General features: G+C 41.0%; 1 protein-coding gene across 9 annotated transcripts in view; it reads left to right on the top strand.

The window, feature by feature from the left end:
* cspg5a (chondroitin sulfate proteoglycan 5a) overlaps window positions 1-14,589 on the top strand; it is a 96,546-nt gene that overhangs the window by 25,262 nt on the left and 56,695 nt on the right. For all 9 annotated transcript variants that reach the window (XM_034696893.1, XM_034696890.1, XM_034696892.1 and 6 more), the window contains exon 2: window positions 3,818-4,745. In XM_034696893.1, the coding sequence (XP_034552784.1) occupies window positions 3,818-4,745 (928 nt within the window). The remainder of the gene's footprint in view (window positions 1-3,817; window positions 4,746-14,589) is intronic.

Below are 14,589 nucleotides of genomic sequence, written 5' to 3'. Positions count from 1 at the left end.
AGGGAGGAAACTAAACCCCGAAACGCTCAGACAGGACTGTTTGTCGTCTTAGATGTGAGGTGAGTCAACACAGGACTGATAAAGATAACGGTGGTGTAAATGTGTCACTTTGTTATTCAGTTAAAAGGATAAGCAAATTGATGCAGAGTCATCGAGTTATAAAGAAGGGCCTTTATCTAACACCAATCTGTACAAAACATCATCATGCATGCAGAGATTAAACTGTGATTTAACAGGAATATCTTGCACTTCTTTCACATTGAGGACCAGCATTTTATTGCATCTCACCTGGCTGCAATAAAAAACCAACTCTCAGCTGATTCAACCAGGGTTTATGACCTCAACCAGGGTTTTAAGTCTTCTTTATCATGGTATAATGTCTTTATTGTACCTTTATCCCCATTTGTAGTAAAAAAAAGATGACTGAGATATAGTTGTGGGCATGGCTTATTGTGATTGACATGAGGGGGATCATATCAAATCATTGTCTAGTCCAAATGTGGTCACTTCGGTCTTTAAGATCCAACATGGTGTCTTAAGGCCTCCAGTGGTCGTCCATTTTTCATATTCAGTCTAAAGGGGATCAGAAGCAGACATCTTCTTCAACATGAGCAACATTTATCTACAAGAAACTGAATCCAGCAATATTTATTTATTGCCTATAAGTAGCCTTGTGTCTAATGGAAATGGGAAATGGATGCTACTCATTACATCCACCCATGCACCAAGTGCAACTTCGGGTTCAGTGCCCTGCCTCACAACATTTTGGCGTGTGACTGCAGGAGCTCGGACTCAACCGCAAACCTTCCGATTTAGAAGCGATGAACTCCACCACTGAGCCACAGCCGCCCCACGTCACCACTGCTTTATTTAAAAGTGTTGCCCTTGCACAAAAACATCCCTGCATGGACGTTACGTTAGGTGATGTAGTTGTTTATTTAAATCAGCTTGGAAATTGTTTTTTCATCCCTCCAAATTATGTGAAGTAGTTTGAAGGAAGGCTATTCTCAAGTTGTGGAACATACTTAGTATGTTCATGATAAAGAAAGAAAGTATTGGAGCTCTTTTAATGTGTGGGTGTTATGTGGATTTTTGTTCAAGGATGACGGATATCTTTTTTATTCTCAAAGGACAGTTTGTTTTCCATTCCCTTTGACCTCATGAATAAAAAGGCAAACAATGAACAATAACTTCCAATAAACTTTATACAAATCCATAAAAATCACGTCATGATATTTAAAAGAGCAGCAGTGGAGCCAACAAACACTTTAATTGGCAAGTGTATCTAAGGCCTGTAAGTTAGCATACGTTTTGGTGAGCTGCAGGTATTTTTGACTTCATCAGACACATGCAGCAGACTCCAGACTCAACCTGGACTTGAGGTTTGGGAGTATTAATCTCATCCAAGTGTGTTACCATTTAAAACTCATATTTCTGACTGTAGAGAAGAAAACAGTGTCTGACTCCCTCCTGCAAAGCTACAGCTGTCATATTATTTTCCATCCAGGAGGATAGCTGTTCTTTAGAGGGAAAAAACACTTATTGACATTTTAAACCAAGGAGGCAAGGTTTCCAGTTCCACTTATGTATACTACACACTGTTGGCTGACTTGAAGGGACGTCTGTAGTTGTCTTTTCTCCTCTGGACCTTTATTAATCTAAACATCTTTACTATTTTTGCATGTTTTTAGTCTTAACTCCTGCAATTAGTGAAGTTTGAGTTAGAGCACTTTCTCCAGCACCAAAGAGAAAGCAAACATGGTGGAACACAGGACATGGAGCGTGGTGTTAGCGTTACAGCAGCTGGTTCTGGTGATGAGCTGGTGAACTGCTGAGATAGGGAGGCAGGGGGAAGGCCTTTCCAGGAACTTGCTTGCTCGTTATGTTAATCGAATTAAAGTTACAACCTCAGTCACCGCAAATGAACCGCTGCACACACAAAAGGGGGTACTGTGTCCCGTTGGAGTCCAGTTGGAGCAGGCTTTCTTGTAGTTTGTGACTCAGAAGTCTTCAAATGAGTCTTCTAGTCTTTTTACAATTTATTCTTATGGATGGTATCCACTAGTTTACCTTTCTTACTGTAACAGATCATCAGATAAACAGTCTTGATCAGATGCTCAGGATGCACCGTCCTGTTCGTGTCATCCTCACATATTTACCTCTTTCTTATAATTGTCCAGACTCTGTTTTGTCTGTCTCCTCAAGATCATCACTTCCCCCCCTGCAGGGAACCCCCCAAAGTCTCCCAAATCCCTCCTTCTCAAACCCCCATAATCCATAATCCCACAGCCCCGCACCATTCAAATACATTAGTGAATTATTCCTTTAATCCAAAGGGGGGAGCGTCCGTACCGCAGCTTTCTACATGACTCAACGAGCCACCCCGGGATGAAGTAATCAACTAGGGGATAAGCACACAGCCAATCACGTCTTGTTTTAATTTGTTTCACCCGGTCAGTGGGGCTCAGGACCGGACTCGTCCAGCCCCCCGTGTCTCTCTCATAATGCTAAAAGTCTTCAGTCTGTGATGACAGTGTGTGGCCAGGGACCTCTGGTGTGTGAGGCTGTTGTCTTCAGAGCAGAACCAGTTGTTGATCATATGTTTATGTTTGTGGTCCAGATACAAACACCAGCAGATGTTGATTCAACAGCCCAGTGCCTTTTCCCCAGCAACTTCTTGGCTAATATTTGCTTTACAATTTTCAGCTCCTGTGTTCTCGTACAAAACAATCAAACACATTCAATTTCATTAATTGAATATCTTTACTTCTGGAATGACAGCATGCCATAAAGTGATGTCACTGTTTTCATCTTTGTGGCTCCAACCAGTTTGTACTAAACCCTTTGATTGTTGAATTTATCATAGTAATGGTTTCCTACCCTCTGGGGTCATGGTGGTGTGTGGGAGGTCAGGAGTTTGGTCTTCTGCTGGGTGCACAATTGCACATTTTGACAGTCAATGCAATGTGCATGAGCTGATTTATTCATCATTTGCAGACTTTTGGTGTCAGTATGACTGAAACTTTCCTCTGCTGCAGGATCAGGCTTTAACTGTACACATAACAGGAAGTCTGAAGTCATAGATGAGCTACAGCAGTGACTAATCCATGGTTTTCAACTGTTTGGCAACATTGTTGGGGACATTGGGGACACAATTGTCTTGTTTACTCTGTTAGGGTGGTTTTAAGTGTCAAATTTGGAACGCTCAGTCCAGATCACACTGGGAAGGCTTTTCTAAATTCATAATGATGAACTACGGCGACCAATTGAAGTTGATACAGAAGCTTCAATACCTCAAACGCAATGTACCCCAAACTTGGTATTCTCTGATCTTGATTCAGTTGATATTTTAAGCAGTTCTGTATAAACTTACACTCTCTCAGAGTCAGTATTTGACAGTATTTGTGGTTTAAATCAAACAATGTGTTCTACATCTTCAGACGTCTCATTAATGAGCTCTGCACTCCACATTTCAGAGTTTCTCCTGAGCTGATCGATACAAACTGTGGTCCATATTTTGAGAAGGACCTTCAGAGTTATTTACATCTTCTCTTTTCTTTCTGTATCCTTGTATTTTTGCCTTAATGTGAGTAAGTGAGGGTTTACATCTGTATGCTCAGTCTGAGAGGCGAGCTGAAAGGTAAAGAAGAAAGCCTCCACATTTTAAAAATGTATAAAGCAGAGTAATAATTGATGAATCCTGTAGCTTCAGGACGGATTACAAAGCTTCTGTTTTCCTGAGAAAGCTTCAGAACAATCTCAGCCATTGTTGAGTCGTTGTATTTGTGTTAAAATCAGTTTCCTTGTGTGTTTGTAGGAAACGTTGCGGGGACCAATGCCACTGAGCCTGACAGCGCGGCAAATGTCACCTCGCTGCTTAACGAGGCGGAGGGTCCAGACAAGGTCAATGAGGTGAGCGTCTCAGCCAATCCCGACCCAATCAGCACTGTGACCCCGAGGGCGGGCCGGATGCCCCGTGCAGGCGAGGAGGATGAGCAGAGCAGCGGCATGTTTGGTGAACCAGTGGTCCCTGCGGTGGAGGAAGTGGGCGTGGCTGCCCCGCCCCGGCTCAGCCCTGATTCTGCTGAGACGGAGCACCTGTTACCCAGCAGCCCACGTGAAACTGAGGTGGTGTCGATTGAGGAAGAAGAGGAAGAGGAGGAAGAGCGTCTGCCGCACACCGACCCACCTTGGATTCACGCCAAGGACACAGCTGTGTTTGACCTGGATCGCCTCTTCACCACCACCCCTCCACCCGCCACCAACCCCTCCAACCCCGACATCCTCCACGTCGACTTCTTCGATCCCTCCTCCCGCGGGCGCAACCTCGACTTAGCCCCTCCCTCTCCTTCATCACTGGCCCACGAGCTGCAGGGCGGAGACCCCACCTCCTGGGCGATGCCGGACAACTACGACTACCTCACCCCCTACGAGGACGGTGCATCCCCCACTGCTGATGAGTACACCTACAGCACCACAACTGACGCCTACGAGACGGACGAAGACCTCCGTCTCTCTGCTGGGTCTCCAGCTCGCTCCAGGCCCAGGGCCCCAGCTTCCGGCTCCCTCATCCCCGGGGCTCCTCCAGTAGCTGCACCTGTGGATGGATCAGACGGGATGGGAGGATGCCGTGTGGGCTATCAGGTGTCGAATGGAAGCTGCCGCTCGCCCTGTGACATGTTGCCTAACTACTGCTTCAACGGAGGACAGTGTTACCTGCTGGAGGGCATGGGAGTCTTCTGCAGGTAGGAATCACATCTTACATATGATTTTTGTGCCATAATTACTTTAAATGTTGGCTTAACTTTAATATAAATGATGAGGGACATTTCTAGAGAGTGATGACTTACATAGTGATGCTGAGTAACTTTTAAATTCAGTGTAATATGGATTTGTGTTGAAAAAATAGTCATCCTTGATGACAATATCCCACAGAATATCAATTGTCAGCTCAAAAATCTTATTTTCAAAGCAGTTAGACAAACAACAACAAAACCATGCATGAATAGACCCAAGACATTGCAAACAATTGTTTCATCAAATGCGTAGGACTTCATTCATGTCTTCTACAACACAACTTTTGTGTGTAACACAGTTGACAAAATAATGAACCTGGTGTTTATTTTGATTTGAATATTTAAGAAATCATTAGAGCTTAAGCTTGCCAATTAATGGATTTAGCACAATCCAGGGGTTTACTGTGGAAACAAATAGAATATTAAGCCAAAAAGCATACTGATTTTTTCACTTTTTGCTTGATCTGAAATCAATCAATCAATCAATCAATCAATCAATCAATCAATCAATCAATCTTTATTTGTATAGCGCCAAATCACAACAAACGTTATCTCAAGATGCTTTTACAAACATAGGAGGTCTAGACCACTCTATGTCAAATTATGAACAGAGACCCAACTTCAAGACCGTGACGTCACCCATCTGTTTCTGAACGCTGTTTTGAAGCCAATCGGCTGCGGCAGCCATATTGCTTCTGTCGAGCCAGTGTGACTTAAAGAGGCGGGCTTTGAGCCTCCTAGCCAACAGCTGCAGTGTTCCTGCAGGCAGCTGTGCCTCTGATTGGAGGACTAGTAATCTCAATATCTTCGAAATTGCCGAATTAGAAAAAAATTCACCCCCCTCACAGTGAGAGGACATCGAGAAATTAGCTATTCAGACTACACTCATCTTTTGTACCAGGCTGTAAACATGCTTATTAATGCTGCAAAGATCGTCTTTTCCCCATTCATGTGTATGTGACTTCTGGTACTTCCGGAGCCAGCCTCAAGCGGATCCTCGATGAACTGCAGCTTTTAACACTTCTGCATTGACTCATATTTTTAGACCGGAGGTTGCCGCTTGGTCTGATCCCACCTTAATCCATCATGAGCATTGCACATCGCAGTATTTAGCTAGTTACAGTGGCGAGGAAAAACTTCCTTTAACAGGCAGAAACCTCAGGCAGAACCAGACTCAAATGTACCCCTAATTATAGAATCACTCACATACACATAAACCTAAGGCGTTTTTGGACCGCAGGAACTTTACCCCGGAACTACGTGCATTTCAACGGGAGGAACCAGGGTCTAAATTTAGTTCAGGGGTAGATAATCTCCCCACTGAAAAAGCCCCTGCTAGGGGGGTAGTACTTTTCAAAGGTCCTGGGACTTTCAGTTGAACGTAACAGTTTGTGGAGTTTACACAGTTGTTGAAACACAGAGGGAGTTCCTGGGAATGCAAACTAGTTTAGTTTTTTGTTAAGATTTCAAAATATTATTTAGTATAATTTATTTCCTCCGTACGTCACTGGGCTGATTTGCACAATCTACCCGGGACTTCAGCCCGCGGTCGAAACGCAGACAACAATTTTTTCACTCGTGTTATTTTTTCATGTCATGCTACATGCACAGTTTTTTAGTATATATACATAGAGTACAATCATGCACACACACAAGCAGTAGACATGCACCTAAGGAGAGATGTCAGAGTGAGGATGCTGCCATTAACCAGCGCACCCCAAGCTGTTGGGGGTTCGGTGCCTTGCTCAAGGGCACCTCGGCAGTGCCCAGGCAAGTGAACCAGCACCTCTCCAGCCACCAGTCCACTTGCCAAACTTCGTCCATGCTGGGACTTGAACCGGCAACCCTTTGGTTCCAAGTCCCTATGGACTGAGCTACTGCCGCACCCAGGAACCTTTTAGTTCCGGGGAAAGTAGTTCTGGGGGCTAAAAGGCCCCGGAACTCTTGGTCGAAATGCACCTCTACTGATTAAGTAAGCACTGCATACTGAACTAAACAAGCTGCTATAACTCAAATATATACAGAGTTCTTGCAGGCCAATCATCAACCAAAGCAGGATGGGGACTGTAAGACACAAACACACAATACACAGAGTGCTGCAGGGATTAATGTGTTTTTTTAAACATGTATTTTAGTTTTGGGAAATGCCCTCTTTCTCTCCACAAAAGGCTGATGGGATGCATCAATTTAATCTGGGAGCACAGCTGAAAATAGCCTTTTTTAAAGATGCATATTTTAAGCTAAAAAGTTCACCGAAAACACAATCAGAGCTCTGCAGCAGTGTCAGGCCTCATCAGGATCATCATGTATAATCACTGATAAATACACCATGCACAACCCACAGTGGGTTCTTCAGAGCAATCAGACAGCAGCATGTAAAATAAAAATGCTCTGTCACATGATGTGCAAAGCTCCATGAGACTCTGGATTTACTCTGCTCTGCTCATCAGGAACATGTGGAATAGCTCAGCGCTGAATACAACCCAGCGCGTTATTGTTGTTTTAACGAGAGAGTTTTATGAGGAAATGTCCCAACCTCTGCCAGGCTGTATGCAGACATTCTGTTTTATTGTGCAGGATTTGGTTTTTCTTTTGTCATGCAAACTGGACACAAACACACATCAGCTCAAACAAGAACACATGCACAGCAAGGCTCTCTAAACATCCTATGTATGGATAAACTCTCTTATTATTATGATGAACTTACTATCAGTCATTAGTGCAACAAACTGCAGCCATGACTTTCATCACCGCTCATCCAATCGGGCTGCAGCGATGATAAATCTAGGTCAAATGTCAAATGGATTAACAGAATTATTTATGAAAATATGGTGTAAGCCCCGGAGTATTTTCAGTGCAATGTGAATTCTTTGCCAATGCATATAAAAGTTGACAACCACAGCGCATCCTCTGATGAAAACACCGTGATCTGAGCTGAAAACAGGGACGGCTGGGCTAAAGAAAAACACATCAGGGGATTACAGTTGCTGCAGATGGGCGAAGGGTTATATATGGGTCGGCAGCTTTCATACTGTGATTTAGAGCAACCACTGCTTTTCATTTATTATATGGAGAATTAATGAATCAGTTCTAGATCTGGAGGGTGATTGGCAAGAAGCACGGTCATGCTTTACAGTCAAATACATTTCATTACATTCCCCTTTGAACATTTTCCTCTCCATCTCAGCCCCTTTTTCTCTTAGTTGCATAACAACTGCACATTTTATTCCCAGTACCTTTTAATGCTATGATGTCTAGTCATGTCATAAATGTTGACAATGGTATTCAGCCAAGCATTCATAAAAAACAAGAGGTGATTAGTGACACAGAGACTCCTTGCAGAACTAGTTGGGGAAGCATGGGTTATCCCTGTGTTCCTATAGGGTCCTGTGTTCACTACATTGTATAAGATTGGTGAGAGCTATGTTGACAGGTATATTAAATAAGAACAGAAGAACACAGATGTTTCAAATAGAGTGTGAAAGGTACAAAACCACTCTGCAGACATGGACTTATCAGTGCTTGAAATCAGGGAAACTGCAGCCTGTCGCTGAGCAAGATTGCATGCCAAGAAGTAGATGCTCACAACAATAACTTATAAGTTTCATAGGTGATATCAGAATTGACTTAATGACTTAAAATAAGGAGGGAAAGCTATTACAATGAACATAAAAGCCTTTAAAGGTCTCTGTAATGGGTCCAAATGAGAGGTTATTAAATTAGATATAGATCTGCTCTCACCAGCAAGCTAACTGATAAACGCTAGCAAGCATGGACACAGGACAAAAGCACCAGTCCCTCAAAAACCTACTTCCTATGACTTCCATATTCATAGCTTAAAATTTGAACTCCCCGTTGCATTTTGTCGCCATTAAGAAAGCGCTGGTCTTTCTACTGGTTCAAGTTAATTAAGACTTTCCAAGGCAATCCTGCCGATAGCCAAACTATTGTAACATCACCTGTAAATACTCCATTTGCATTGCAATGAGATGAAAATGGAAAATGTCCGACACATTGTAACTCAAAGTCAGACTTGTGTGTCAGTCTCTGAGAAAAAAGAATAGACTTCTTTCTGCAGCCACCATTTCGTTCTGCAGGTCAACATCTGTACTGAAAGCAATCCATCAAACCGAAGGCAGGAAAGATCAATTTATACACCCACGGTAGGTTTGAGAGAAATTGGCTGCACAAAAAGGCGGCTGTAAGAGCAATTTCATCACTAAAAACACCCGGACAGGGACTGATGAGAACCAGCCATGTTTGATCTGAGACTGATTTTCCCCTGCCTGTGTGTGTGTGTGCTATCCTTCGCAGAAACACAGGCTGCAGATTTCAGAACGCTTTTACGTACGTTTCCACACAATCACGAAACAAATTAACCAACCAATCAGTCAGAGGAGACTTCCAATTAGTGAGCAGCTGCACTCATTGAAAGGCAAATTTATGCAGGGCTGGGGATCTGCCTCCTGACTGGACCTGATGGAGGAGATATTCTCCTGCCAACAGCTGCAACATCAGACACAGAGACAACTACAACAAAACCATTCTGTTACTTAACATTTCTTGAAAAAAATCATTAAGAAAGCTCATTAAGAAACCAACAAACAAACAAACATTAAACATCTGGCCTTCACATCCCGAGTGACCTCCCCCAGCAGCAGCATCCACCAGTGTTAAAAATTGACCTGCCAAGGGACTGCAGATGTAAATTAGCTTTAAGCTAACTCTGGTACAATGCATCAAATAGTGACATTTATGTTATATATTGTACATGGTCCGTTTACAAATAAATCAAATAAATAAATTGTGAAAAATTGAATTAAAAAAAAAAACAGCAGTTCCTGAAGTGTCCACTTGAGGCTGGCTCCTAAAGACAGAAAACCTCATTACAGCCACAGTTTATTGAGCTTCCTTACAGCTTTGATTTAGCTGATGCATTAGTTTGACTTAACTCATCATGTCACACCCACAAAGGATGCAAGAAGCAATGCAGAAATAGATGCTTCAAATACAAGGCACAGCAAAAGTCTCAAGAATCTTCAAGAAATGCAGATATTATTTTTTTTGAGGCACTTTTGCTTTATTTGATAGAACAGCAGAAGAAACTCAACTCAACTCAACTTTATTTATAAAGCACCTTTCATACATAAAAACATGTAGCCCAAAGTGCTTCACAGAGTAACAGACAGTAAGAAAACAACAGCAATGGTAAAATTATAGAAGGCATGATTTAAAAAGAAGAAATACTTAAAAAAGAAATGAAACTCAACACAGTAAAATTAATAAAATAATTAAGAGTGGAAATAAAAGTTGGAAATAAGGTAGAGTTAACGAGATCAGATGAACACAATAAATAAATAAGATAAATAAAAATGTTAAAACAATGCTTTAGATAATAATGATAAAAATAATAAGAAGAAATAAAATAATAATAAAATTAATAATAATGATAATGCAGTCCAGGGCTAAAATAAATTACTCCAAATTAAAAGCTAGATTAAAAAGGTAAGTCTTAAGTTTACTTTTAAAAACACACAGAGAGCTCGCTGTTCTGAGTTCCACAGCCAAGGGGCATAAAAACAGAAAGCCCTCTTGCCGGTGCCTGTGTGAGACACATGAGGAACATTTAAAAGGGAAGCATTCGAGGACCTCAGTGATCGGGCTGGAACATAAAATGACAGGAGATCAGTGATGTATGGAGGAGCAAGGCTGTTAAGAGCTTTAAAAACAAGTAAAAGGACTTCAATCAATTCTAAAAGAAACAGGGAGCCAGTGCAGAGTTTTTAAAAGAGGAGTTATGTGGTCAGTTTTCTTTCTCCTCGTTAAAACTCTAGCTGCAGCGTTCTGAACAAGCTGCAGCTTTCTGAGAGATTTTTTGGGCAGGCCTGTAAAAAGGGAGTTACAGTAATCGATGCGGCTTGTAATAAAAGCATGAATTAAAATTTCGGCATCTTTCTGCGTTTAAAAAAGGTCTGACTTTTGCAATATTTCTAAGATGATAAAATGAAAGAAAGAAAGGACATGTGAGGTAGAAAGAGTGCTGGGAAGACCATAGACTGTAGACATAATGGACGTAGTATCCGTGACGTCACCCATCTGTTTCTGAAGCCAATCGTCGGCGGCAGCCATATTGGAAATGCTGAACTCAACTTGTGGCACTAGTGTGAGGTAAAGAGGCGGGCTTTGAGTCTCCTCTCCAACAGCTACAGTGTCCCCGCCTGTCAATCAAGTCAGCTGTGCCTCTCATAATGGAAAACTTGTAATCTTTATATCTTCAAAATTGCCACGTTATGGAAAAATTCACCCCCCGTACAGTGTGTGCCGATCAAGAGATGAGCTATCCAGACTACACTTGTCTTTTGTACCAGGCTGTAAACATGTTTATTTCTGCTGTAAAGATCGGCTAAATTGAATTGGTGTGTATGTGGTTTCCGGTACTTCTGGAGCCAGCCTCATGTGGACACTTGAGGAACTGCAGTTTTTAACACTCCTGCATTGGCTTCAATTCTGCTGCTTGGGGAAGACACGCAGCAAAGGGTCACGACTGGGAGTCGAACCAGTGATGCTGCAACGAGGACTTTAACCTCTGTTCATGGGCAATGTGCTTGAATGTGAAGCCAACACCCAAACACTGCAACTTAACACATAACAACATTAGAAAATAAATAAGTATTTGTTTGGTGAGGTGATATAATTAGAAACATTAAAGTAGGATTTAAGATAGTCAGTATAATTCAGTGAGCTAAAAGAGACAGGATGAAAAGAGTTACAGCGATGCAAGATATGAATAAACAACCTTTAAAGAGGACGCTTTAATAGACTGACTCACATGCTGCCACATCCTGTAAATGTGTTTATCTGACTGAGGCATCTTTGCAACTAAAGGTAATTGTGTTTAACACCTCAAACATTTCAGGCAATTAAATTCTAAATAAAACAAGGCGTCCTCTTTCCCTCCTAAACTTGCTCATCAATAACAGCATCTATCTCTATGTTTTTAAAGCTGTTCTTTAGATAACTAATTAGCCACTGACAGAGAGCAGCAACTAATTAAGATAATATGATTTAGAATTACCCGTGAACAAGCTCTTTCCTCTTTCAAACAGCGGTTCATGTTAAATATTGACCAAAAGGAAAACGCAGCTTTCCTCGCACAGCTAAATCTTGCTAAACAGACAACTTGATCCAGATATTGAGGGCACATTTTGGTCCTCAGTCAGCAGATATTAGCAGTGATGAAGCTCCAGAGAGTGAGTCAGGCGAGGCTGCAGAGAGACCAGGAGGCGTTTCACTGCTGGGCAGGAGTGCAATATGGGTCACTGGAGCGCTGGCACAGATGAGCTCCAATATGTTCCTCTGTATGCGTGCATGTGTGTGTGTGTGTGTGTGTGTGTGTATGGTGTGTGTGTGTGTGTGTTTGCGTTTGGGCATGATTTGTGTGTCTGGTTGCACATGTTGACTAAGTTTTGCATGCACATGTGGGCCCGTGAGTCCATGTGTGTGCTCTGCGTATGTTTGTGTGTTGGTTGTTGGTGCGTGCAGCTGGATTTGAGCTGCTTCATGCATCAGGCCAATTCAATTACAGCAGGATGAATGTGCGGGGCCTTAAGCTCTCTGCAGTAAAACACATGACCCTTTGAAGTGCTGTCCACTGACCTCAGACCAGCCTGTCCTGTGTCTCTTCTACAGGCAGAAATATGGACCTGCTGAGCTGAGAAGCTCACCTTCATCAGTGTAGCTGATAACCCAAAGACCAAGAGGAGGTTTAGATAAGAAGTTGTGACAGATATAGAACGTAGTTATCATTTTTCCGTCCACACTTGCACTAAAACTATATTTATTGCACAGTTTTGATGCCTTAACTCTGCCTGAATAGATTGCTTTGAATAAACACCAAACAACGGCATGAGTAGCTGTCATAATATCAGCTCTTTAAATTAATTTATTAAATTCCTATCAAGTCATGCACATCACAAATTAAATGCTTTATATTTCTACACACAGCTCAACCCGACACGTCCGGTGTGTGTTTCACTCTAAGCCAGATTTATGCCTGATGCTTGGTGTCAACTGCAAAGCTTTTAACAAAGCCAGCTGCCAAAAACACGGCCAAATACTCATTTATGTCCAGCCAGCGTCATCGTCATCATCATATGAAGTTTTGCATTAAATAGTTTGACTGAGAAGTCACAATCCACTTTGGATGAGAGTTTTACTGCAGAGCAGCTTGTTATTAAGATATGTGGTCTCTGTCAGCCCCTCAACTCAACTCTCAACTCAACTTTATTTATAAAGCACCTTTCATGCATAACAACATGCAGACCAAAGTGCTTCACAGAATAACAGAGAGACAGAAAACAACAATAATGGTAAAATTATAAAAGGCATGATTAATAAATTAAAAGCTATGCACAAACATTAACATGGCACATGCACCGATCACCTCTTTGATTTACATACAGGACTATTTAAGTCTTCTTTTTAAATTCAAACTGTCATTTTTTAGAATTCAATAAAAAAATCGAAACACCGGATGCAATCATTTCACTAGATTTAGACATTTTATGGAGGACTTGTAAAACTTTGCTGGCCAAATGTGTAGTATTGTCTTTTTTGCAAAACTACTCTGCAGGGATGAGCCAGGTAAACAGAATTGTGTCATTGAACAAAAAATACTTGCATGCTGTTCTTAATTGTCACTAATGTATTTTTAATAGAAGCATATAGCGTGTGATTTAAGGTCGACGTGACCTTTTGAAAAACTTGATTTTACTTAGGTTTGTTGCCGTCTGCTCTGAACTAACCAATGCACTGAAATATGTGGGTTTAAAGTGATAAATAACATACTTAAAAATAAAATAAAATCAGTAAAATTAATAGAGTTAGAGTTAGAGTAGGTAGAGGTAACAAGATCAGACAAAGACAAGAAATAAATAGATAAATTAATAATAAAATTTTATAAATAAATATATATATTTTTTATAAATAATATAAATAAATGTTTAAGCAATGATTAAAATAATAATGATTAAAAGAATGATTAACATAGTCAAAATAATAAAATAGTAAAATTAAAGAAAAAAATAAAAATAATGAAAATAACAAAAATAATAAAAAATAATGAAAATAATAAAAAAAATAATAAAAAATAATAAAAAAATAATAAAAAGAATGAAAAGAATAAAAAGAATAAAAAAGAATAAAAAGAATAAAAAGAATGCAGTCCAGGGCTAAAATAAACTACTCCAAATTAAAAGCTAGATTAAAAAGGTAAGTCTTAAATTTACTTTGAAAAACACCCAGAGAGCTCGCCGTTTTGATGTCCAGAGAGTTCCACAGCCTCCTGCACACACACACACACACACACAGCTTTCCACAGCTGCTGAGAAATGACTGTACTGCATGCACTTTATATGCACTTTACATTAAAGTGTTATATTCTCAACAATGTGACATTTGCAGTATAAACCTGCTGCTGCCGTTTGTCTTGCAAACTGAGGTGAAAATATATTAACGTGTCCTTTCCCTGATGTTGAAGTCCGCTTTAGATGCACACAGCAGGAGTTAAACTAAAACTATCTAGATAGAGAGGGACAGGAAATACTTGTCTTTACTTTCTGCAAACTTTAAATCACAGACTCTCAGCTGTCACACAAAGTCAGTGTCTGCTCCTAGTTTATCCTCAGCACGTGTTTCAAATCGTCACTTCCTGAGTTTATTTGTGTCCAAAACAGAGACCGCAGAGAGACTTATAAAACTTTAGATGAGATGGAAACCACCTCCTATAAATGTG

Source organism: Notolabrus celidotus, chromosome 12 (genome assembly GCF_009762535.1).
Source record: "Notolabrus celidotus isolate fNotCel1 chromosome 12, fNotCel1.pri, whole genome shotgun sequence".
Classification (NCBI taxonomy): Eukaryota; Metazoa; Chordata; class Actinopteri; order Labriformes; family Labridae; genus Notolabrus; species Notolabrus celidotus.
The sequence above is the reverse complement of the archived record's forward strand: the minus strand, read 5'-3'. Positions and strand labels throughout refer to the sequence as shown.